The sequence below is a fragment of the Thermobia domestica genome, chromosome 2 (genome assembly GCF_964235325.1).
Source record: "Thermobia domestica chromosome 2, izTheDome1.hap1.1, whole genome shotgun sequence".
NCBI lineage: Eukaryota > Metazoa > Arthropoda > Insecta > Zygentoma > Lepismatidae > Thermobia > Thermobia domestica.
Genome location: NC_137455.1, coordinates 348,222,373 through 348,248,927, shown reverse-complemented (window position 1 = coordinate 348,248,927; position 26,555 = coordinate 348,222,373). Strand labels below are relative to the sequence as shown.

The 26,555-nt window shown below is 35.4% G+C and overlaps 1 protein-coding gene across 1 annotated transcript in view; it reads right to left on the bottom strand.

Moving 5' to 3' along the window:
• The window catches only part of LOC145678757 (protein lifeguard 3-like), a 46,863-nt gene that overhangs the window by 15,911 nt on the left and 4,397 nt on the right, over window positions 1-26,555 (bottom strand). Inside the window, exons 2-6 of the mRNA XM_081749250.1 lie at window positions 17,776-17,923; window positions 14,291-14,508; window positions 8,503-8,556; window positions 4,455-4,545; window positions 665-790 (exon numbers count right to left, since the gene is read on the bottom strand). Coding sequence (XP_081605376.1) covers window positions 665-790; window positions 4,455-4,545; window positions 8,503-8,556; window positions 14,291-14,508; window positions 17,776-17,916 — 630 coding nt within the window. The 5' untranslated portion in view covers window positions 17,917-17,923. The remainder of the gene's footprint in view (window positions 1-664; window positions 791-4,454; window positions 4,546-8,502; window positions 8,557-14,290; window positions 14,509-17,775; window positions 17,924-26,555) is intronic.

Genomic DNA, 26,555 nt, shown 5'->3' with positions numbered 1-26,555 from the left:
TGCAAGGTATACGTGAACCCCAGCATCATACGGAAATTAAAGATATAATAAAATATTAATCTTAAACTCACTTAAGCATGTGTATTATTAACTTATCCATGTAAAATAACAAAAATGTATCGTTAACGTGAATCCACGAGTCAACTTAAAAAAGTAATTAATAAGCACACGCCGAGAATGATGACAAGCAGTCGTTGAAATGTATGATTAAGTTAAATGAGTAAATTTCGGTGTTTAAATAAGTTCAAGATTAGTATTAATTATACATTCTACTAGTTCAGTAAGTAAATTAAAGGACATTCACAATGTCTCAGTTCGAAAGAGGTGGGATATTTTCTCTCTCAGAATAAAAATTACCACTTCCGAAGACAATGTACGACACTTTTCTTGTTTCTGTCTACAATTGCCCTTCATTTTTGGACACTTACTTATTAGTTAAGGTATCAAACTAAAGTCGATGTCTCGTAAGCTAAGTATGGAATTAGTTTCATTGACACCTGATTTGACACGAAGAAGCTATAATAAACTAATTAGTTACAAATATCGCAATCAAATATCTACCTACAATATTAGTTTCCGAAAATGCTGTTTTTTTTCAAATATAAAAAATTATATATATTCTAATACGTTAATGTCTAATCTTCAAGAAAACTAAGTGTTTTACCTTGGTTTGTATTGCAAAGAGCGATATTCCTAAACATACTCCAGCTGTAATTCCCATGGACATGAATACTATTTCCGTGTTGTGATACGATGAGATCATTCCTGTCATATAGGACATAGCAAGGGTCTGAAAAAGTTAGAAATAAAAATTGTTATATTTTGCCTTCACAATAAGAATTTTATATATATCACTTTCTACTTAGATGCACTAGAAGGTGAAGTGACATCACAGTGTATTACAAAAACAAACTACCAATATGAACAAATACAAAGCTACCTTACTGTTTTCTTTTTCTTTAATACTCTAAGTAACTGAATGCTAAAAGTAATACAAATCTGAAAGACTGAAGATGAGGACTCGATTGCTAACTAAATGTAATGCAGGAATCTTGTTAAAAGCAACTAAGAATCACATTGTAGGCTTATCTTCTCCGATTTTCATAAAGTAACGAAACAAATAAAAGATATATTTCGGGTACTTATCTTCGGCCACAGCCGCCTATAATAAATTAAAAAAAAAAAAAAAGCATAACAGAGTATACACAAATACACACGAAAGGAACTGTAGAAACTGTACACTCACAAACAATAATAGTATCCATGCCTTTCAAGTTCTCTTGGCCGGATTAGTCGGTGGATACTTTCACAATCATACTAAATATTTACGTTCTGACCGAATATATACAGTGGTGCTATTCTAGTTTTTTAACAACCGGTTCTGTAAACCTACAATAGGTGTAAGATAAACCTACAATTTATAAACTTGATTTGTAAACTGTTGAAAATTTTGTACAGGCAATCGGTGCTACGAGAACTTGGGCATGCTACAAATGCAATGTTTGTTGCTTAGGCAATATTCAATGTTAACGTGATGATTGAAGGTTAATATGGGTGTTTTGGTCAACTTTGGTAGGGAGAGTTTTTGTATATTTAAACAGATGAACAAAAGAATCAGGAAAGCTGTGCATTCGAGGTGAAGTGCAATATAATGTAGTTGATGGATACAGAAATATCTAATATTGATTTAGTAGATTGAAGAAGCAGCTATTAAAGACATATGTGAAGAAATCTGTTCCTATTTGATTAGGATACAAGTTTTGACAGAGTTATTCAGTAAGGTAAACAATAGCCAAGCAGAGAGAAATTTTTGAAATATTACAATTGATGCTGAATCGAACTTACGCTAACTCAATTGGTCCTTCACAATATGGAAAAGTTAATACTGATAAAGTTTAAACAGTGAGCTCTTTTCTCAAGCACTTAAGTATTGGAAAATGAAATGAAATCTCTAAGTTTTACGTCCCATGATTTGCCGTGTAGACTACAGGAGATGGTGGTGATGAGAAATAAATGAAATGGTAGAATGAAGAAAATGGGAGGAAACGGGAGAACCCCGAGAGAACACATGCACATGGTGTTTCTCCACCACAAAGCTCCCTTGGTGTGAACTGGGATTACGGTTGCCAACTGGCCGGTTTTTCACTGGCCTGGCCGGAAATATTGCTGTTATTTTCATTTAAACCAGTGATGGATACGGGTGCATTGAAATTGCGCAAACTTTCAGTCCCTTACCTGTTGATACAGATAAAACGTTAATGAGCAGGCAACAAAATTGGAAATTGTGCAAGAAATGTGTAACAGTTGCCATTATTACCATAAGCATTTCGACTAATAAAAACGTCACCAAAACGCAAGTAGTTTTAGGGGAAAAATACAAAGTAATGACTGACAATAGCATTTTCAGCTGCCGCTATTATATGTGTACACGGGCGTCGTTAGAGAGGGAGACGGGGAAACATGTTGCAGTCAATAATTTTCTGTATCATGTCTAACTTTAAGATTGCCTGTACGATTAAAACTGTACGAAAATAGTTATTGGAAGCAAATAATTATTGGAAAATTGTACGGAAAACAAAAGTACATAAAATAAACAAACAATACAAATATTTTTAAAATTCTCTTTAAATATCGTGGACAGGCGTTCGACCAATCAGAAATAAGGATTTGTTTACATTTACCAGTTTTGGCTAATCACAAACAATCATTTGTTTATATATTTCAGGTGTGTCTACCACGTATCTTAGTAACTGTCCTTTCACATTTCCATAAATGATCCTTATATATGCATTTGCATCAAAAGGAGCGAGTTCGTCATGAGAAAACACAGTGAGTTGAGGAATTCATAGATAAACCATGAGAAAGCACTACGACATTTTTAACAGCAGTAGGGTTTAAATTTCAAAGATTCAAGCTGTAAACGTGCAATGTTCTATAAATATATATTTTGCTTTGTAAATATTAGAATGCAATACAAGTATATTTCACAAAAGAATGACGTTTATACATTTTATTTCGGTGCAAAATTTCACACAATTTTCTGAATACTGTTGTTGGCAATGTCGCGGTGGAAATTTGCGCAATTTCAGCACTTTTTGTCCTCGTTAATAAGACAGATTACAAAGATTATCAACGATCTAATCCTTAGAAAAAATTGAGCAATGTCATTGCACCGACGGGTACAAACTTCTTACCAGCCTCTTTATGATCGTTTTTTTTTTTTTTTTTTTTTTTAATTCAAATTTGTATCTAGTTCGAAGCATAGATTTAAAAAGTAACTTTCATTCTATAAATTCAAAACTATCACTTTTCACCATTTATCAACGATTAATATATTTTGTTCATCCGTTTAGATAACTTTAAAGAGATGCCAGGGACTGTATCAGGGAAAATTTAAAATTTACTTGTAAGGAATTTTATACATTTATTGAGAGTGAAAAAGGACTACTTAAAGCAATTTTCTGTAGTTCAAGTATAAGTTTAAAGAATAAATTTCATTTTCCAAATCCAAAATTGTTACGTAAAGATAAATATACTTTTTTGTTCATCTGTTTCGATAATTTTAAAAGAAGTGGCAGTTACTGGTACATACAATAAAATTATCAAAGCCGATTTCAGTTTCTCATTTATACCACAATATATTTGTTAAGCTTATTAGTGAATGTACTAAGGATATGCAGAATACAGGTGCTAATGAACTTTTGCTCAAAATAATATATTTCCTTCCCATGGATGGGTCCGAACAGAGATACTATATATCTCTTAGATCTATATATCAGGAAATTTTGAGGGAGTGCCGTTTCTTTTTTTCTTTATTTTTCCGAGTTGGTAACCCTAGCTAGGATCGAACCAAGAACCCCATGCACCAGAGATGAATGACCTACCACTGTGGAACGTGGACCCCAGATATTAGAAGATATTATAATACTTTAACTTCAAGGGGAAAAATAAAGAAAAAGAAAAAGAAAAAAAAGAGAGAAAACGGCTAAAGAGTCAGCTGAACATAAAAGGTGACAATAATTCGGCAGTTATAAATGTCCTTTCCAATTTCAGGCAGAAGTGAAAGGATACATTTAGTGTTTACAGTAAACAAGAAACGAAAAAATAAAATCTACAATGATAAAAGTGTACAGCCACGAACATAAATAAGTAGAGGTTGGAGCCGTAATAAATAAACATGTCTCAACTTACTTATGTTCGTGACTGTACAAAGCGAAACTAGCATTCGACTTGTGAACGAACTTTCGAGTGGCAACTAAGTTACGATGTCTAATACAAATTTGTTTCAAGCAGTATATTGTATAATGTGGAAAAAGAAATTTTCATCTGGAGTCGCCTGGAGTATATTTTGCAGTATAGTGATTTCATGCAAACAATAATCATTAAAACGTTATCGTAAAAGACTAGCTAGAATACAAGAGTTCCATCTTCGAAAGAAATAAATTATAACTTACAAAAATGCAAAGCATGATGATATTTGTTGGATGTTTCCTTCGCACAGTAGGACAACATACTAGGGTGAGGTAAGTGACCAGAAATACACCACTGAAAAATAAATATTCATTAATTACCAAAAAACGTAATGTTTTCCCATAATACTAAAAGATACTACTAACAGTAAGAATTCATCAACTTGATTAAATCGCCGAAGTATAAATGTAACCAAAAAAGTTCTGTCGCTTTTCCCCCCCATCACCTTCGAACATCGATATGTCACCTAAGACGTACCTAAAAGATCTAAAATAGTCCCCATCAGCACCGACGACCTTCTGCCAACGTTCTGGAAGGCCATGGATTCCATCGCAGTAGAACTTGGTGGCGCGAAGACGGTATCAAGTGAATTTTGCACCTCTACTACGAATCTGAACTGGCGTTCTCTAAGGTGATTGTCCAAGGAATGGAACAGGTCATAATCGGACGGTGCAATGGCCGGGAAGTATGGCGGATGCAATAGTGTTTCCCATCCAAGGCGCAGAATGGAGTCCCGGGTCATCCTAGCCACGTGGGGCTTAGCATTGTCCTGTAACAGGAGGATCCCTTAGCGATTCAGAAATTCTGGCTCCAGAGTTTTGAGTTTTTCTTGAACACTGCTCAACTGCTGTCAGTACACAGTTGCATTGATGCTCTGACCAGCTGGAAGCAGTTCCCGATGCACAATGTTCCGAGCAATCCACCAAACACACAGGAGGACCACCTTCTGCTGCAGTGATCGTTTCGGCTGTTTTGAAACCGGTTCATGGGAAGCTTACCAATGATGACGCCGTGGAGCTTCGTACAGGATCCACTTCTCAATACATGTCAACACCCTGTCCAGAAATGGCTCCTTCCTCAGACGAGACAGCAAAGAAACACAGGTGTGTGCTCGGTTGCCTTCTGGCCCGGAGTCACATGTAGGACCCATCGACCCAACTTGTGGTGGTTCGCAAGTTGATGGAGGTGCTGCCGAATGGTTTCTCCACTTACACTGAATTGTAGTCTCAGTTTCTCACCTGTCTGGCCACTGTTCGCCTCAATTGCTGCCTGAAGATCTTCACTCCGTACATCTGTTGGTCTTCCGGCACGTGATGCGTCTTCGAGTATTTCGTCACCGTCCTTAAACTAATTAAGCCACCGCTGTACTGTCCACGTAGTCACGACACCCTCACCAAAGGCCTGGCATATCTTCCGCCCTGCTAAAGCGGCGTTTGACCCCAGTTTGAACTCGTACAGCATACACACCCTTATGACACACTGTGCAGGTCACATGTTCACTCTGTCCTTAACGCAAGTTCACGGTGTAACTGAACTGCCACAACCAGGTAGTATGTTGGATATAACCACACCAACAACTGACCCTTGCCTTATCTCCAATCGCATTCAACTCATGGTTTGAGGGCCAATTGAAACACAAACCTCCACAAAAAGCGACAGAACTTTCTTGATTACCTTTACAGCTTTAACCCTGTAACTAATTTATATACAGTATATATATTGTGGCAGAGCCAGTATTTTAATTAACAAAATGTATAATTTAATGATTAATTTTATTTATTTTTGAGGATATTGTTTTTGTAAAATATTAAAATTGTTTGGTGAAGGAGAATAACAGTTGTAATTCAGGTCAATGAAAGTTTGTAAAATTATATTATTTTTGCCGTCAGCAAACGAAAGTAAACAAAAACACATAATTGGTAGTCTGCGAATGCAGGAAAGAAATTCATGAAATGCGTTGGCTATAACATTCTGTAAAATTACGAGTTGCATTTGTAACATGTTTGTGAACACAAGACACATTCACGGATATGTGGAAATTGCCTAGAATCGGGAAATCAGAGCATGCCGAGTGTTGCAGTTTTTGTTCTCGAAACAAGGAAGGACTTTTGTTTTTCCGAAAGAAAGGAGGACACACGTGCCTGACGTCAGACAACGCCACCGAATTCCGGGAGTCAAGACTGAAACAAAACCAGGGGACAGGAGGTCTCTAGGATGGAGAAGTTCCGAGCCTTTGGACGTAGTAGTACTGGGCCTATTCTTCGTGTAGTACCGAGTTATTGGAACACAACTTTGAGACTCTAGTTTTCAGTCTCAATGCGCCGATCTTCAGTCAACTAACAGTTAGCGTTAGTTATACCAGAACATTGGATTGAGAAGCCATCTCCAATGTGGACCAGTTATTGACCAGAGACGCCTGTCTGTATCGATATCAACTTGGCGATATCGACATCTACCAAACCACCCGGAGAGCATCATCAGGGATCGTCAACCGAAGACATCAATAGAGGTATGTGTGACTTCAAATTCAGAGTTCAAATGCTCAATGCTTGGTATGCACTGCTCTTCTGGCAAAGTTTCTAAATATCCGATTATCCACATTTACACTAGCAACACGCTTTCAAATAAGAAATATAACTGTTAGTCAATAATTGAATTTATGAGTTGTCATTTCAATTTAATCCCCAACAGAAATGTGCTTTATGCAAAACCTCTCGCATACAAAACAGTAACTTGCCCAGATGGTGAGTGAAAGGTGATCTGCTCAATTCAACTTTTGCATCCCCATTTCTAGGCACGAATTGAGCGGGTTGTCAATATGTAACATTTGTCGTTTGACCATGTAAAGACAGCGGGCATTTACTAACTGTACTCACAACACTAGCTTTATCGCGGCTTTATCCTAGTTTACTATTAAGCTTCCACACTGACTGCATGTGTACAAAAAGCTAAATTATTTAGAATACTATCAGGCTACTCAGTTTGAACATTAGAAGTTCAAGACCTGTTGCTTGTTTTTGTGGAATCTGCGTAATTTCTGCAAGCGAGGCTCCAAGAACACGTGTACTTAATGAGAGATCTAAATCATATGCGCTTCCATGGAAACTCAAACCCAACCAACGATGGTTACCATTCTCATCTTATAATCCGACAACCAATGTTTGATTTAGGATTTAGATTTCTGGGCTTTCGGTATCTATGGAAATTTAGCCCATCACGTTTGAGGGATAACGTCCCTCGGCGAGCACACTATCCGGGGAAAGGAAAAGAAGAAAGGACTGGAGAAGGAAGGTAGCGGCCTGGGACCTATAAGTTAGGTACTACCCCGGCATTTGCCTGGTGTGAATAAGGATAACTCAGGAAAACTTTATTCAGGGTAGCTGGCCTGAAAAGTGTTTTACAGTTCTTCGGCCGTGTCCCCACCGGAAATCGAACCCGGGACTGCTCGCACCGAACGGACCAACGGACGAATCCGAAGGTCGGTCATTCTGAACTAAAGTTCTATCCGAGTTTTCCCCTCAAGTCATATTTTCAAAAACTGAAATAATACCTTTCAATATACACTATGGCCAGCTTATAAATTTCCAATGTTAGTCCTTCCATTATAAACCACCTTCATGGCTTAATTTAAATTTTCCTCAATAAGCGGTAAGAGAAATACAAAGGACTCATCGTAAAATGAATTCACTTCAGATTTGTTGAAAGTGATTGACAGGAAGAGAAAGTGGTTATTGTTCCTTAGTTCCTGATTTAATTTTCTTTATTATGAAATACAACCGTCATCTACTAGACTGTTATTAAGCTTTCTCTGAATAGTGCTTGAATTACATGAAATTTGTCCTTGAAGCAAACCGAAAATAAAATATAGTGTGCTTATTCATATATCTTGTTGTACTTTATTACCTGAAAGAATATTAAGCTTCAAACAATTTCTGGTTCAGTATAGTTTGTACTTTAATATATGAACATAGTTTGGTTTCAATATACTTATTCCTTGGTATCTTTCATACCAATATAACCACTGTAACAGTTTCGTAAAACATTGAGTCTATTACTATTTAAACAAAATATCTTTTCATTGTAATCATCCGTGCAATTAGTGCTTCGCCTTTGTGACATCTTTACAGTTTCTAAGTATTAATATAGCTCTCACATTTTTCTTTATACAAACAGCACTTAATATTGCCATAATGAAGAATGAATAGACTGGCCCCATGTCTTATCTATAAATGTGAATATTAGAATACTTACTACGCTGTGTAATAAACTGCTCTGTGAGTTTGGACAAATCTCTTCGTATTTTCCCTGCAATTACACAAATCGGATTAATGTAATTTTAGAAAAAAAAGTTCTACAATATTATAACTAGTCAATTCTAAACGATTATTCATACTGTACTTCAATTCTTAAATTTAGTATTTGTCAATAGAAAAGAAAGAAAAAAAAGAATACTAATACATAATTCCATGCTAAAAATTTATTGTAAAATGTTAAAAACTGTTATATAATCTACAGATTTCCATAGTCTTCCAAATTCCGATTTGTACATAAACTCGGACTTCTGGGCCTAGCTTTTAGAGCGCGTAAATTTAAACCCTGGAACCTCGTCCACCAAAGGCACATGTGCTAACAACTAGGTCAACAGGATGGGCTCCCTTGCAGTGTTTCTGAACGAGACCAAATTGAAATATATGTAATAGGTCTGGAGTATGAGATTCATAATTCCGAAACTCCCAGTTAAACTGCCACAGAAAAGCGGCTTTTCGTGATACACTTATTGACGGGCATTCACTATATTATTTACAAATACGATAACGAGAGCTCCGCCTTTCATGCGAACTTCTATCACGCTTCCAGCTTCGACGTAGGTGCTCAACGTCGAACCCAATATGTTCTCATGTTATCCTATATGTAATAGAGCTCGAAACCTTCATATTCACTGAAATCTTCCCAATGTTGTTCTCAAATCATGTACTGATGATCCGTACGTGAAATTTCGAGTTAGAACAGTAACTGAATAATGGTCTCCTTCCGCACCGAAACGCTTTTACCATCACTCAAACCACAAATCCCACGGCGAAAGGAGTCAAAACTGATATAGTGGTAACAACCTGCTAACAGCAAGATTGATTTCTCCTGTCCGCAAGAAGATAGAAATGATGAAAAAAATCAGACGTAACACATGTCAGAGAAATTAAATTTCTCTTCATTACTGACGTTTACGTCTATTTACGCCAATAGTTCATTAGTAACCAGGTTCAATGTGATGCATGATCAGTACTACATTTTTTTTTGGCTCTGGATCGTAGCTCGCTACCTTTTAATTTCTCACCATGATAAAATAACAAAGATCTAGTCAGATACTATCGGCACTTACTATTCACCTGCTTAGTCATATCTCACTGTCTTACCAATAACCAGGGCTTGGATGAAAACATACTCAATTTTGTAGTTTTTTTTTTTCCCTCCTCAATAGAGTTAGTTATTTTTAGTTTAAAGTCCGATGATTATGCACCAAGGCTAAGGAAAACTGATGACAAAATAAATAAAATGGTAGAATGAAAGAAGCAGAGGAAAACGGGAAAACCCCAAGAAAACTTCACACACATATACTGTTTGCAAACAACAAAGCTCACTTTGCGCGACCTAGGCTCTATAAAAATAAAATAATGCAAGTACATGTTCATCCCTTTTATGTTCTATTAGAATTATAACATGACAAGACAAGAATAGAACAAATTAATTTTTACTGAGTTTGTACATTTCTGGAAACCCAGGATCCCGTAGAGAGTTAATCAAGTATTTTGAGGAATTAAGTGTAGGTTATGTAAATGTGGACAATTTTTGCATCACACCCTAAATTAGGTACATTATAAGCACAGATAGAAAGGGGAAGAAGTAGGAAAATAGGAAGACAAATAACTGAGAAGTAACTGAAGTAGTACGATGGTTGGTGGCATCTTGAAATGCACTCGTGTACATATATTATTATGCAGTATTAAAAATAAATAAAAATAAAATCATCCAGTTTTATTTGTGATTTTAAATAAGCGGACTTGAAGGACAACTGACAAGGTGCGCCTTTGTTGAGCTTCAGCTCCTTTTCAAATTACAAGTTGCACTTAGAACTTGCCCTACATGTTATCTTTAGGAGATGTGCACCTTCAAGAAGTACACTTATTTATAGAGATGCAAGGACTAGAAAAAAAACTGCTTTTTTGAAAAAAAAAAAAAAACTTTTTTCTGCTTCGCATTTTTGCTTAGGAAATTGATTTTTTTTTTTTTCAAAATTTTGCTTTAAATTGATAAAGCAGACTGTTTCGCTTCTCTACAGCACAAAAACTCATTTAATTAGTGGTTGATGTAGGTAATAATATAAAACCTAAAATAAACCATGAATTTAGATTTTTTTTTTAATTCTTACCATATTTACATTATGAATTCCTAAGGATTAACCAATAGATGTAATAATTTTTTAACCTTTTATACACAAAAGTACTTTTATTTTTTTAAAAAAAGAATGATACACAAATAACTAGCAAAATTGTATGTAGTATTTTTACTTCAAAATCACATACCCTCTTTTTGAAACAAAATAAAATAAAACAGGAGAGAAATACATTTATATGATAATCTTAAAGACTGCACATCAAGAGCTTGGTTTCGGGTGGTTCTGCACATTCTTGAAATTTTTAAGTTTTAACTTTCATATACATTGTATAGAAATTTCAAACAAATTTTTCATTTATTGATCACATACGTAATAACCTGTTACCACCTATCAGGTGCTTCGAATCAGCAAAATCGGAAAAATTCCGAATTCTATAATGCACTGACTGTTCCTTAAGCTTGTTTAGAATCGGGCAAGTACCGAATTTTCTGTTCATGGATCATATGCGTAATAGAGCGTTTATCTGATCGTGTGGTTTCCTAGGCTTATAACTACCATCATGGTTTACCCAGTCCTAAAGGTTTCTGAATTTTTAACGACAGGAATTAAACTTTTTTGTTTTAAAAAAAAAAAAAAAAAAACCTATGGAATACATTTAAGAAAAGTGGAAAGAATCAATCACTTTTTCAATTCACAAGAAAGGCAACAAAACTTATTGCAATAATTAGCGAGGCATTTCTCTTAACATTATATTAACAAGATTGATTCCATACGCAGATGAAATTATTGGAGATTATCAGTGTGGATTTAGGGAAATCGATCAACTATCAACCAGATATTTACTATTCAATAAATACTCGAAAAGAAATGGGAATATATTACCCAGTACATCAGCTGTTTATTGATTTTAAAATGGTTTACGACTCGGATAGGGGGGAAGTATTGTATATACAATTCTTACAGAATTCGGAATACCAAAAAAGCTAGTTAGATTAATTAAAATGTGTTTAAATGAATCACAGAGTAAAGTCCGAGTAGAAAAATTCTTGTCCATGAGCTTCAACGTCGAGAATGGTCTGAAACAAGGAGATGCGTTATCGCCATTATTATTCAGCATTGTTCCGGAGTACGCTATAAGGAAAATTAAAGATAGCAACCAGGCCCTAGAGCTGAATGGTATTCACCAGGTTATGGCGTATGCTGATGATTTAAATTTAATAGGGGATGATAGGAGAATAGAAAGAAATGCATAGGCCTTACTAAACGCTTGCAGCGACATTGGTTTAGAAGTAAATGCAGAGAAAACTAAATACATGGAAGTTCACGGGATCGTAATACGGCAAATTTTGGATGCGTTAAAATATCAAATAATACTTTTGACAAAGTGGATACTTTCAAATATCTAGGATCAATATTACCAGACCAAAATCATAGAAATTAAATGTTGACTGAAATCAGAAAATTCGTGTTATTATTCAATTCAAAATATTTTGTCATCGCGAATTCTGTCGAGGAATTTAAAGCTTAAAATATATAAAACGATAAGCATGCCTGTTGTTCTGTATGGTTGTGAAACCTGGTGGCTTGCGATGCGGGAAGAATGCAGAGTATTTGAAAATAAAATCCTGAGACGAATATTTGGACACAAGAGGAACGGGAATGGGGGAAACTTCATAACAAAGAACTGCATAATTTATACGGTTTACTAAACATCGTTACGGCCATCAAGTCTAGGAGGCTCAGGTAGGCAGGTCATGCAGCAAGAATGGAAGAAGGTAGGAACGCTTTCAAAGTTTTAACTGGAAATCCAATCGGAAAACGTCCATTAGGAAAACCTAGGGGCAGATGGGAGGACAATATGAAGATGGATCTCGGAGAAATAGGAATACAAAGTAAAAACTGGATCCAGTTGGCTAAGGATAGAAGACAGTGGAGAGCTTTTGTGAACGCGGCATTGAACCCTAGGATTCCATAAGCCATATATATATATATATATATATATATATATATGAGAGAGAGAGAGAGAGAGAGAGAGAGCGAGAGAGAGAGAGAGAGAGCGAGAGAGAGAGAGAGAGAGAGAGAGAGAGAGAGAGAGAGAGAGAGAGAGAGAAAGAGAATATATTTAAGTTTTTAAGTTAAGCACAACTGCACAACAACCATGAGTGAGTGGTTAGTTTTTGCACTTCTATCGGGAAGTCCGGGATTCAACCCCGAATTCGAGCATTTTGACAAAAGTTTTTCTTAATTCCATCTGTGAATGTAGAGAGAGTGCGTGTACTGTGAATCCTTGCCGACTTCTTTATCGTTTTTAAATTGTTGGTATTACTAATTACCAGCAGTGACGGATTTGCGAAGGGGGTTAGGGTGGAGATGTCTTACAGATTGAAGCCTGTACCCCGAAATTACGGAATTTCTAAAACAATCGAAATATTTGTTATGCCTTTACTCAAACTTCAAGCTCTCCTCACATAAAAATTAGGTATTTTTAGAAAAACTAAACATTAATACGGAAAAACCCTCCCAAAATACTTTTCTAAATCCGTCACTCATTATCATTATAAAATGGTCTTCAAGGTTGTATCGGGAAGATTATTGCTGAATACAAACAAAACGAAATATTAGTTATGCCTATACTCGAACTTCAAGCTCCGGACAAAAAATTAGGAAATTTTAGAAAACCCAAACATTAAGCAGAGAAACACCTTCCAAAATACTTTTCTGAATTCGCTACTGATTATTTCTATAAAACTGTATTCAAGGTTGTATAGGCCTACTAATCTCTAAGAAATGAAACACGGATGACTAAAAAGAAATGACGTAGAGAAGAAAAAAATGTCGATAACTCAGAAGTTAAAATAAAGTTAAATATCCTCTACAATTGACCTCATATACTACGTACTGTATGTTTACTTTAATTTATAAAACATGTGCTCCATCAATCATGATGGTGAATTCCAGAGCGAAATATGGTATTTAGATCATGAAATCTTATTTAACTTTAGAGTATACTATAAGAAAGCTATTCAAATAGAAAAATCATGAAAATGAAAAAGCCAAAATTTTCAAAATTCTCGTTTTTTTCCCCCCAAAAGCCGGCTTTTTATGTGCAAAAAACCATCGATTCAAAAAAAAAAGCTGGCTTTTTTGCATCTCTACTTATTTATACTATTAAAAATAAAAGTGCGGTGCGGGGTGTCATGACTTTTGAAGAAAAAAAAAAATAACCGGAATATTTCACTAACTTTATTCCAGTCAACATTGACAAGTGTCTTATTACTCTGGGAGATCAAGATAGCAGCCACCTTATATTCAGTTTATATAGTGTTTTACAGTTAAATTCTCGCATTTCAAAAACTGACTACGCTTACAGAGTTGTTCATTTTGACTTTACGTGAAGTTATCTTTTACCTACACGTCACGAAAACAAATAAATAAATATGAAGTACGAAATAGTTCACGAAATAATACCGAAGTAAAACACGCTCGTCAATGTTGAAAGGAATATTCAACGAAATATGTTTTTTCTTAAAGTCACGACGCACAATTGAGTAAACAAACTGACTTTTAATAGAAAACAGTGCGTTGAAATCCATATATGAACGTATTATTTAAACATGTTTTGCGTAATCATTTACAGCAAGTACTTACTCAAAAATAAATAATGCTATGAATCCAATAGTGACCAAGAGTTGTACTAAAAGAATCGTGTAGACTTTTCTTATAAATGCTGCTCTTATTTTCTTATTACTGAACGATGAGCCAAACGTATTTGAGCACTCCTCTCCTGGCTCAGGATATCCACCGCCTGGCCCAACTCCGTATGTCATCATTGACTGTCCACCTGTGAGATCACGAATAGGCAAGACCTGCAATAAAAATCTACAATTAATATTCCATTCCAAAGTACTTCAATGTATGATACTAAACGAAAATAATCTACCATCAAAGCGCAAGTTTCAGAACTATTGAATTATTCACTGGATCTATTGAGCTTCCTGAATCTTATAGGGGAAAAAACATATACAGCGGAGTCCAAGGGGACACGAAAAAAAGTTTCCAGAATTCGAATTATCCAAAACAAAAAATATGCATTATTAAATACCTACAATAAAGCGAACAAAACTACTACGTATCTACATGAAAAAAAATAAACTTTACTTTTAAGGGAGCATATTATTTGAGTGATGCAATACTTTATTGGCCACATGCACCATGAAAAACACACTTACATACAGTATCACATATACTGAATTAGACAAAACCGCATACACGAGTAACTTTAATTTTCTGCTCTCACTTACAGAAGTTCGGTTTGATTCGACTGTTTTCACACTGTTAATAAAATCTTCATTTCATTTACTGCACGGAGTACCTTATTAATAACATTTGAAAGTCATTCAATAAATAATCTTTCAACCATTTCAAAAGCTTCAGATAAGGTTAGCATAAGCTGTTTACTTCATCGCCCGATCTCGTTTTCATCATCAGATGGATTGGGTTTTAGTGTCACTTTACCCTACGTCTGCCTCTGGATAACTATTATCCACTTGAAACTGCATTCTTCTACTAGCAATCTGTCAAAAACTAAAAATTTTTATATTCTATTATTTCGTTTACTCCCAGACAGAAGTTTCTAAAATTCGATTTACTCATGATCTTTTACCATTGTTTTCAATACATATTTCAAGGGAAATAAAAATTTGTTGGAATTATCTAATTTCAAATGAACGGGACTTCCAGAAGGAGGGGGGGGGGATAAGCAATTTGCTGTATTTCCTTTTATGTCTCTTTTTAATTTTCAAAAACGAGCTTATTTTCTTTTTCCTCCTCCGTGCTGAGATGAATCACAGAGTTTCCAAAACTAAGCTTTATTTGCTAGTGCATTCACGGACCCAATTACAAAAATTTATTCTGTGAAATCAAATAAACATATGTTATTGTGAGACATGTGTCAATCTTACCTCTCTCGATCTTAAGATCGAGAATTGGGTCCAGTGAGTAAAATAATCACCGCACTACATCAATATTTTTCACCTCTAGGTCTGGCAATAAGACGTAAAATATCTTCACAATTAAATGAATTGATTTTACCAGCAATAGCGAGATTGATATAAATAGGTCAAGCATTGCTGCTGAAATTACAATGACAGTGACAATATAGAGCAATCAATTTATGAATTTACAAAACTCCATAGATTCATGCTTAAAGCTCTTCATTACACTTTTTTTTTTTTTTTTTTTTTTCGTGAATAATGCAGAGACAATGAAAAATATCAGAAATGCAGAAGATATGCCGTCTAGTATCTATAAAATTCTCTCATTTCTTATTGACCAGATCTAAGTGCAATTTATAATGTCTTGAAAACAGATGGACTGAGTAGTATATTTTCCGAAATCAGTATACGGTTTCTAAGTTATTTATAGAAACAAGGTGGGAATAGTTCAGACTAACAAGAAGAAAGGATGATAGTAATATGGTTCATTCTTTTGCCTACGCGGACAGAACAGCGGTGGTTTAACAAGTTCAAGGACGGTGACCAAACGTTCCACGTCCCGGAAGATCAACACATGTACAAATGAAGATCTTCAGGCAGCAATTGAGACGAACACTGGCCAGACAGGGAGGAACTGGGACTACAATTCAGTGTGAGTGGAGAAACCATTCGGCAGCACCTCCATCAAACTGGGAAACACTACAAGTTGGGTCGATGGGTCCCACAGGATTTGACTCCGGGTAAGAAGGCAGCGCGAGCAGAAACCTGCGTTTCTTTGCTGTCTCGTCTAAGGAAGGAGCCATTTCTGGAAAGGGTGTTGACATGTGATGAGAAATGGGTCCTGTACGAAGCTCCACGGCGTCGTCATCATTGGTAAGCTTCCCATGAACCGGTTCCAAAACAGCCGAAACCAACACTGCAGCAAAAGGTTGTCCTCTGTGTGTTTGGTCATCGTGCATCGGGAACTGCTCCCAGCTGGTCAGAGCATCAATGCAAGTGTGTAATTTCAGCAGTTGAGCCATGTTCAAGAAAAACTCAAAACTCTGGAGACAGAACTTCTGAATTGCAAAGAAGTCCTCCTTTTACAGGACAACGCTAAGCCCCACGTGGCTAGGATGACCCGGGACACTATTCTACGCCTTGGATGGGAAACTATTACATCTGCCATACTCTCCGGACAGAGCACCATCCGATTATCACCTGTTTCATTCCTTGGAAAATCACCTTAGAGGACGCCAGTTCAAATCCCTAGTAGAGGTGCTAAATGCACTTGATACATTCTTCTCTTCAGGGTCAACCATGTTCTACCGCGATGGAATCCATGGCCATCCAGAACGTTGGTAGAAGGTCGTCGATGCTGATGGGGACTATTTTTATCTTTCAGGTACGTCTTAGGTGACATCGATGTTCGAAGGTGGTGGGTGATAAAGCGCCACAACTTTCTTGGTTCTCTTTATGTTAATAGTGCAATAGTTCAACTTTAGTTCTTCTGCGCAAAATGACTGTTGTGAAAACCCTTTAAAATAATTAAACATAAAACCAGAATCTCTTATGTCGTCTGTCTAACGCAGATTATATCGATAATACTTACGCATTCAATTTTATAAAACACTGTTTTAATGTGGGTATATAAAACATTATCAAAATTAAGTTATTTAAATCAAACGTACGATACACTAGGCCTAATTCACACTCCAGAACTTCTTATAAAATAATTTTCGGGGAGAGTTGACAAAATGAACTTTTAAAATATAGTTTCTCTATAGACAGGAGGTTAACACAAGTAACCATTACGTGGTACATTACTCCAGGAATTCAAATAATGAATGGAAGTACAAACAGCGACTAAGTTACGAGAAATAATACGAAAAAAATAAATAAAAAATGCACTATTAACACAATCATGTAACCATAAAGTACATATTCTGCATTTATTAAAAATTAAATTATGGTCACGAAGGTGACTGAAATACTATGGAAATGGAATTCTAAATACGAACAATGTTCATGGTACACAGTAAGAATTGATATGAAAGGTATTCCAAAAATAAATTATAAAGAAAAAAAAAAACTTATCAGAGGCAAAATATCGGCCTCATCAACCCTTATCCTTAAAAATATGAAAACCTATATACTTACTGGAACTCCATAGGGAGCGCCGGGAGGAGGATATCCATACGGTGGTGGTGGCTCCCCAGCGCCTGGGGGCGGAAAAAATCCCATCGGAGGCGCATTACCTCCGGCACCATATTTGTCTTGACCTGAATATGGGACTGACATTTCAATTCTGAAAAAAAGAAATACTCATATAATATGCTTATTTACGACGAAACACTTCTTATCACAATATCAATCAAGCAATCAGTCTACCTGTTTACGACAGAAACTGACTCATGTTAATAACAATTTGTTAAACACTTACTGAGTTCTACTATAATTTTCTTACACGGTTTCGACTGATTCCCCTATCATCATCAGTAAGTAGGTTGCAGTCAGTGGGTGCAACCAGGATATTTATTTCGGGAGGGGCCAAGAATACCTAGTACAGTCGTCTGCAAACGACGTGCTGCACCATTTGATAAGGACAAAACTGAAAGTTTGAATTCTTCCCATTATAAGAAATTTTGTTATCCCTATTATTAATATGCTAAAAGGCCTTAAAATAGAAATTCAAATTCTCTATTATTAACGGTAACAAATTTTAAAACTTGCACTCGAGTTATTATTTTGCACATCTTTACTCTGCATATGATTATGCACTCTTTACTAACATTTATTACTCTAAAAAATTAAATTAGGTTTTTGTGTACAGGGCTTTTACTTAATTAAATATTCATTTATACATGGATTTATTTTAGAATTATTCATACATTACAAATACTGCAATACTACTGAATAAAATGTACACAAAATATACTTTAGAATTTTTAACGACGGACTTTTAAATGTAGTCGCGAACTAATCGAAATGTTCAAACCATGTGATACAGGTGCAGGTGCTTTCCAAAATCAAACACTTTAACAGCTATTAAAATACAGTTAAACGTTACAATATTATGAACAAATACAGGATATCAATTTCACTATTGTTCATGTATCATGTACATAACTTTACAAAATTATATAAGAAATGTTAAAAAAAAAAAAAAAAAAAAAAAAAAGTGTATTATCATTTGGCACATAAACCTCGACAGATTAACAATTTCATACATAGTACAATCTTGTTAATCAGTAAAATATACCTTATTAAATGATCACTAAACTACAATTAATTCACAATTTTAGAAGTTTCCCATATTTACAGTTTGATATCTAATCTCGTTAGCTTCTTTGGAAGTCCAGTTATTCGAAAAGGACAACAGTAAACAATCGCAAGACGATATTTCACACGTGATGACTCATGACTCTTCACGCATGGTACATGTGAGAGTTTGCATATTTTTTAAAGATTCTGGATAAATGACAAACATTGATGACTTTTTGAGAATTTCACCAAAATTTGTCTGCAGCATTGTTGTGTAAGATAGGTCAAGCTTGTCTCGGATTGAGGCCTGGGCCCCCCGAGCTCATAGCTGGTTGCGCCACTGGCTGCAGTCCTTAACCGGAAAATGTCGTCTGGGAATTTTGTATCGACAACGGTGAGGTTAATAAATAGTATTCTTCGTCCTCCCCCTTGGTCTAGTAACTAGTGCGCTCGTCTTTGGTGAACGTGGTCTTTATTTACACTTCTTGTGTACGAGCATTAAAAAAAATTGAATGCTTTATGGTGATTCAAATCCCACCATAAACTGAAGACCCACGTCTCATACAGCTCCGGTACTGACAAGGGACGCTAAACCTAAACAACAACAAATACCATTCTTGTTCTTGAAAACCTCTTGAAGTGAACGGTTTCCTATGTACCTTTATTGTCAGTTAAGAAAACCGTTATACAAATTAAGTATAACAAGTGCGTTTTGTTTCACAGTGCTAAACTACGGTAACCTTTAAATTTTGCGTATTCAATACTAAAACTAGAAGGAGTATATGTATAACCACTGGTTGCAGAAGATTAATAAGACCAAAGATAGAACCTGTTCCTCGGACGCTGAATCCAGATCAGAAAGCCATTACTCGCTATCCCTCAATGTTTTTGTTTTATAACGGTAAGTTTAAGTTTGAAAGAAGAAATCGTTAATACGAACCACTTCTGATTTAAACAGTGTGTTACGGGAGGATATAGAACCTGCACTTGGAAAGCTGAATAGATTTGATTTTGATTTTGAGCTTAACGTCCCGTTCAGCAGCGTGGCTATATGAGACGTGGACCTACTGATTAACGTGGAATCCGAACATGAGCTCCCACTGGGAATCGAATTCAGAAAGCTGAATAGAATACAAAAAACTTTTCTCGATATCTCTTAGAGTTTTTGGTTTATGGATTTCAGTATTGAAAACTTAGTAGTAAATTTAAAACTCTTCCCGTTTTGGTTGTGTTGGGGATTGTGATGGTATGTTCTCTTGAGACCTTCAATCGATTGTAGAAAACAGTTTGTCACTATCGATTACCATTTTTGTTCTATAGAATTGAAAGTTGAAACCGGAAATTGCTAATGTGAACCACTTCTAGTTTGAATAAAGGGTTAAAGAAGAGGACTAAGCCTATTCCTAAAATTTCAATTAATTGAAGAAAAAAAAAAAAACCCTCATCTCAATGTCTCTTGACGTTTTTGCTCTGTTGAAACCGAAAGTAATAGTAAATTTCAACTATTTCTGGTTTTGGTAGAGTGTTGTGGGTTGTGATGGTATGTTCTCTTGAGACCCTGAATAGCTTGCAGAAAACCGCTGGTCGCTATAAGTTACCATTATTGTTCTATGGCGATACAAACTGAAACTGAAAATCGTTAATTTGAAACATTTCCGGTTTGAAAAATGAAATGAAAGCTTTAAGTTTTACGTCCAATGATTATGCCGGTCAGGCTAAATGAGACGGTGATGATGAGAAATTAATGAAATGGTGGAATGAAGAAAGTGGGAGGAAACGGGAAAACCCACGAGCACGGTGTTTGTCCACCACAAAGTCCACACGGCGCGAGCTGGGATCGAACCAGGGACCCCAAGCTCCGGAGGTGAATTTCCGGTTTGAATACTGGGTTAATGAGAAGGCGGAACATATTACCGGAAGCTGAATGAATTGCAAGAAACTACATAACGATAGCCTCTCTCTTACAATTTTTGCTCTATAGAAATCAATGTTGAAACCAGACGTAGTAATAAATTTCAACCTCTTCTAGTTTTGGTAGTCTGTTGCGGGTTGTGATGGTATGTTCTCTTGAGACCCTGAATCGACTGCACGAAACAATTTGTCGCTATTTATTACAACTTTTGTTCTATGGCAATCAGGGTTATTAGAATTTTTCCCAGCACAGATTTTCCGCTTTTTTAAATATTTTTTGGAGGGGAGGGTAAAACAGACATAAAAAAACAATAAAACCCCAAAACCAAGGTGGAAAAAATCATGATTTTTTAAAATCATTTTTGTTGATTTTTTTATTTAAATCTTTTTTTTATTTAAATCAAATCTTTCTCCTCGTATAATACAAGTCGCGAACTGAAGAAAAAACATTAAAACTTAGTATTAAATGTTAATTATGCCATTTAAGTGAAAGTATTGGGGTTTAATTTTGAATTCTTCCCCAATCGTTAACCTATTTCAATCCCAATGTTTCCTATGCATTATGGAGAAAGTACGGCAACGTTTATCAACATGACTTTTTTATTTTATTTTTTTTACAAAAGTTACTGATATTTGGCACGGGCATATTAAAAAAAAAAAAATCAGAACTAGCTAGCGACATGAAATACATATGAAGTACATAAATTTCGACTAAAATTAACTAACTCCATAGCCTATAGAACCCGGAGGTTCAATGCCGCGCTCACAAAAGCTCTCCATTGACTTCTATCCTAAGCCAACTGGATCCAGTTTCTACCTTTTATTCCTATTTCTACGAGATGCATTTTAATATTGTTCTCCCATTTGCGCCTAGGTCTTCCTAATGGTCGTTTCCGACTGGTCTTTCATGACCCTAACAATGTTTGGTAAACCGCATAAATTATGTAGTTCCTCGTTCTGAAGTTCCCGCCATTCCCCACTCTCGTTCCTCTTGGGTCCGAATATTCGACTTAGGATCTTGTACTCAAATACTTGCAGTCTATGCTCTTCCCTCACAGTAAGCGACCATGTTTCGCAACCATACAGAACAGGCATGATTATCGTTTTATATATTTTAAGCTACAAATTCCTCGACGTAATTCGGGACGAGAAGAGATTCTGAACTGAATAATAAGACGAATTCCCTAGTTTTAGTGGACATTTAATTTCTTCGTGTATATCGTTTTCGTCTGTTAATACTGATTCTCGATATTTGGAAGTATCCACTTTATGAAAAGTATTATTCGACATTTTAACGCATCCAAAATTTCCTGTATTACAATCTCGAGGAACTTCTATGTAGGGGAGAGTTCCCGATATCGCACCGGGTTCTAAGTCGCACCACCCCTAGTTTAAAAAGAACCGTAGTACTAACAAGCCATCTAATAGTTAAATTAAGTACTTAAACATATTTCCATAATTACAGAGTGAAGTGACGACGTTCAGTAAGTTATCTGTGTGTGCAGTTGCAGTACAATATAATTAGAGTATTCCTTACTAATTTTCGGGGTATTTCACTGTAGAATAGGGATTAAGGTAAGAGAATTAGCTTATGTTTCATTAAGTAAAAGTAAACAAAATACCATTAATATTATAGTGACAAACTCAAGTTATTATTTTTTTTAATTTGTGAGGTATGTAAAGAATATTTTATTTAAAAAATGGAGTTTCCCAAATCGCACTACTACCGTCTGTCCAAAATCGCACCAGTGTGATTTAGGCTCCCATGATGAATTGTTTTTCGGTTACAATTCACACAAGGTGGGCACATGGCAATATGGAAAATTGTCTCCGGAGTCTATGAACCGTGCTTTGAAAAAAATATATAGAAAATAGTGACGCTGCCCAGCCCAATAATAGGAGAAAATAGAACTACCAACATGCAGCCACAAAGAACAGAAGTACTCTCATCAAGTTCTTACAAAAAAACATTTTGAAGAATAACGGCAAAGACAATCAAGAGTATCCAAACGTATGAAGAGATTTAATCTTTCTGAACCGTCAGCTAGGTCTGTATGTGCTTCAGGAAACCTTAAAACCAAAAAGTGTATTCGAAAAGTAGATAGATCCAAATCACGATGCTCCGAGCTACATATTCGCAGTGTTCAAATGTGGCTTTTGAAATAAATGAACAAGATTGGTTTTGCGTCCTTTGTCAACAAAATTTAGTCGAAGATATGGTACAGTGTTCTGTGTAAAGTATAAATATATGAGTCTTGTGCGGGTGTTTCAGGAGATGAATGTGCATTCCAATGTGATTTTTGTGCATATAAGGTGTAGCTGTCTGTTTTCCATAAATATACATACTTTACCTTTCATAGGATTATGAACAATATTCCTCATTGGATCAACAATAAGGATATTTTTTTCTTTAATGATATGTTCTTCCTCGTATTAATAACCCTGAGATAAAAGAATGTGATATATCATAGATATATTAATTTGTTTTACTTGTAGGTTGCATTTCTACTCAGCTTATTTTTAAGGTGTTATTCCTGTGCTCGGTTATTTGGATTGCAGTATTTTTTCTCTTTAAAGATGCATTATATCTCATCTTAATATAACAAACAAAATAATGCAATATTCTATGGAAATGATTTGTTTTACCCATATGCATTACTGTAAAATTTGCGTGTATTCAAATGGCGGTGCGATTTTGACTTCACATGGTGCGATTTGGGAAACCTGTTGCGTAAATCGCACCAATCGCAGGCTTCTAAAATATCATCATTTTCATCATGATAATGATAAGTTATCGTTATGAAATCACTGTAAAAGAATTGGAAAACTATAAAGTTCAATACGATCAAAAAAATCATTTTAATTTTTTTCAAAAGTTTCGAATTAAAACAATTTATGTAAAAAGTGGTGCGATTTTGGCCACTCTCCCACATTTAGTACATAAATTTCGTCTAAAAGTTTTAATTTTTTTTTTTCGGAGAGGGGATCGGACCCCTCTAAATACGCCACTATTATGTGGAAACACAAATAGACATCGATACAAAAGAATTTTCGTCTTAAATGTCCATGGTGATTTCCCCGTTGGAATGGTTAACGGTTTAAAAACCTTATGTTAATAAGAGAAAAAAGCAGGATTCACTCGTTACCCGTTCAAAACGGGATTTTCCCTAATCATTCTTTGCATGATAATCCTTTTCATACTGTGCTTACATACATTTGAGTCTCATTGCATTATGATTATCTTCCATAATCGAAATAACAGAACAGAAACGAAATTTTACTTCTTTTCTCTTTAAATTAATTTATTTCGGAATTTGATTTAAATCAACGATTTTTATTTAAAAATAAAGTGATTTAAATCTTGATTAAAATCGTGATTTAAATCAGACTGAATCAATCCACCCTGCCCAAAACCCACCTCCAAATATATGTACTTCAAAACTTGGATTGCAATAATAGCCTTAATGTGATTACAATTACTTTCTTTAATCATGCTTCTTAGTAGATGCCTAATTTCAGAATTGGCTTACAACAAAACGGCATACCATTGAAAACAATAAATGCTTGGAAATCATGCAAAACGAATTTTGTGTGCGCTTGATCAAATACTCTGTGACAGTGTTCAATTGTTATCTATTATATAAAAATGAAAACGATCTTGTTTGATCACATTACGGGGAACTGCTATACTGTTTGAGTGAATTTTTGGAAATAGTTATCACATACCTCGAACTGGGCTTTTAACCATGTTACTTCAATTAAAATGCGTATTCTAAGGGTGAAGAGGGGCAAAACCTGTTTGAAAAATTACGTATCTCAAGATCCTGTCAGGTTAAAAAGACAAAACTTAGTATACAAACTTATTAAAAATAAGTGGACCCGTGTCCAGCGTTTTTAAGAAATCTCGTTTTAAGTGGGGAAGGTGAGCATTATCTATAATTTGAAAGAAATGTTTCTTCTTGTTTGTGATTGCATCAGGGGTAAACGGTTGAACAATTTGAAGTAAATTATGGAACATAGTTAGTACCTACTTTGAGCTGTTTCCTTTTTTAAGTTACTCTGATTAAAGGGTGAATCCAATTGGAAGTGGAGGGGGGTCAAAATTTCAATCAAAATTAGACTTCTCATAAGCACGTCAAGCTGGGAAAACGAAACTCAGTATATGAACTCCTGATTAAAATAACAGGACCCTTCACACCTACTCTACGAATTTCATTTTTAGTGGAAGAAGGGTGTTTTCTATATATTTCTTTACAATTACGTCGACGTTGTCTGTAGTTTGTAATTGTGTAACGTGGAAATGGTTGAACAGTTGGAAATGAGTTTCTGAACATAGTACCTACCTCAAGCTGGAATTTTATCATGTAATTTTGCATTTTATAAAATTTTCATGCACTTCCTACATTGCTGGATGTATGACATTTACCAGTTCGGAGAGAATCTTAGCCTCTTGATATTTAAGATTTACATATAGAGCTCTTTCTAATATATATTACGAGTATTGAAAATGTCCAATATTCCGACCACTCGGGGTATCCTTTGATTTTTTCTTTCTTTCTTTTTAAGATAGTAGGTTTCCGAACAGAGATTAGCATGACCGAGGTAAGTAAGAATTACTACTGTTCCAGGTCAGATCGCAATTTTACGGTTACCAGTAGTAATTGAGTTCGACGCTTATCTAACATTATCTTCCCAAGAACTGGAAAGCCGTAACCGATTATACTACAAAAGCACTTTAATGGTAAAGTCTATAGTAAGAAAGCTAACTGGCAATTGGAAATGAGAAAAAATATTCCATTTCCAACATTTCAGGGGGATTTAGGATTTAGATTTCTGGGCTTTCGGCATCTAAGACCATTTAGCCCTTCACATTTTTGAGGGATGACGTCCCTCAGCGAGCACACAATCCGGGGAAAGGGAAGGAAGAAAGGATGCGGCCTGGGACCTATAAGTTAAGTACCACCCCGGCATTTGCCTGGTGTGAATGAGGAAAACCCAGGAAAACGCCATTCAGGGTAGCTGGTCTGAAAAAGCGTTTACACTTTTTCGACCGAGTGGCTCCACCGGGAATCGAATTGCAACATTTCAGTTTCTAATTAAACCGATTTTTTACTTCTTTTAGAAAAACAACATCCATTTAATAACGCTGGTTTATATCAGGGTGTCTACTGGAATACCAGAAAGTAAATTCATGACTTTTTCATGACTTTTCATGACCTTTTTGTTCAAATTTTCATGACCATGGCGATAAAAATTTACCATTAGTAATAATAAACCCCCGTCCATCAGTGGTGCATCGGTTAAGATGAAGATCACATTATGTTCTTATTTGTCTAATGTGAATCTTAAAGAAAGAATCTAGAATTCTGCCGCCTTGTGCCCGAGCACAGAATAGCACTTACCTAAATATGGCCCTGCTCTTACAAGTGAATCACTCTATACTGTATTTGAAGTTTTAATTCTGAGTATAATTATCCATCTAGCAGAAATTTGTCTGAAATTAAGCACTCAGAGAACTGCCCAAAGACGACAAATTATAAAAGAAATTCGTTTTAAAAAAATAGATCATCAAATTTAATATCTGCAAACTCAAGCGAATAATATCATTTGCATAGGTTTAAAGGCCCAAAAATACACAATTTACATTTCTTAGAAGTAAAGAAATAGCAGATCAGAAAGTTGGACAGTAAAAAGTTGTTACTATATTACAGAGAGTAGAAGATGAAATGGGGAGCAGCTAGGAAGACAGTAAAGTACCAGTTAGC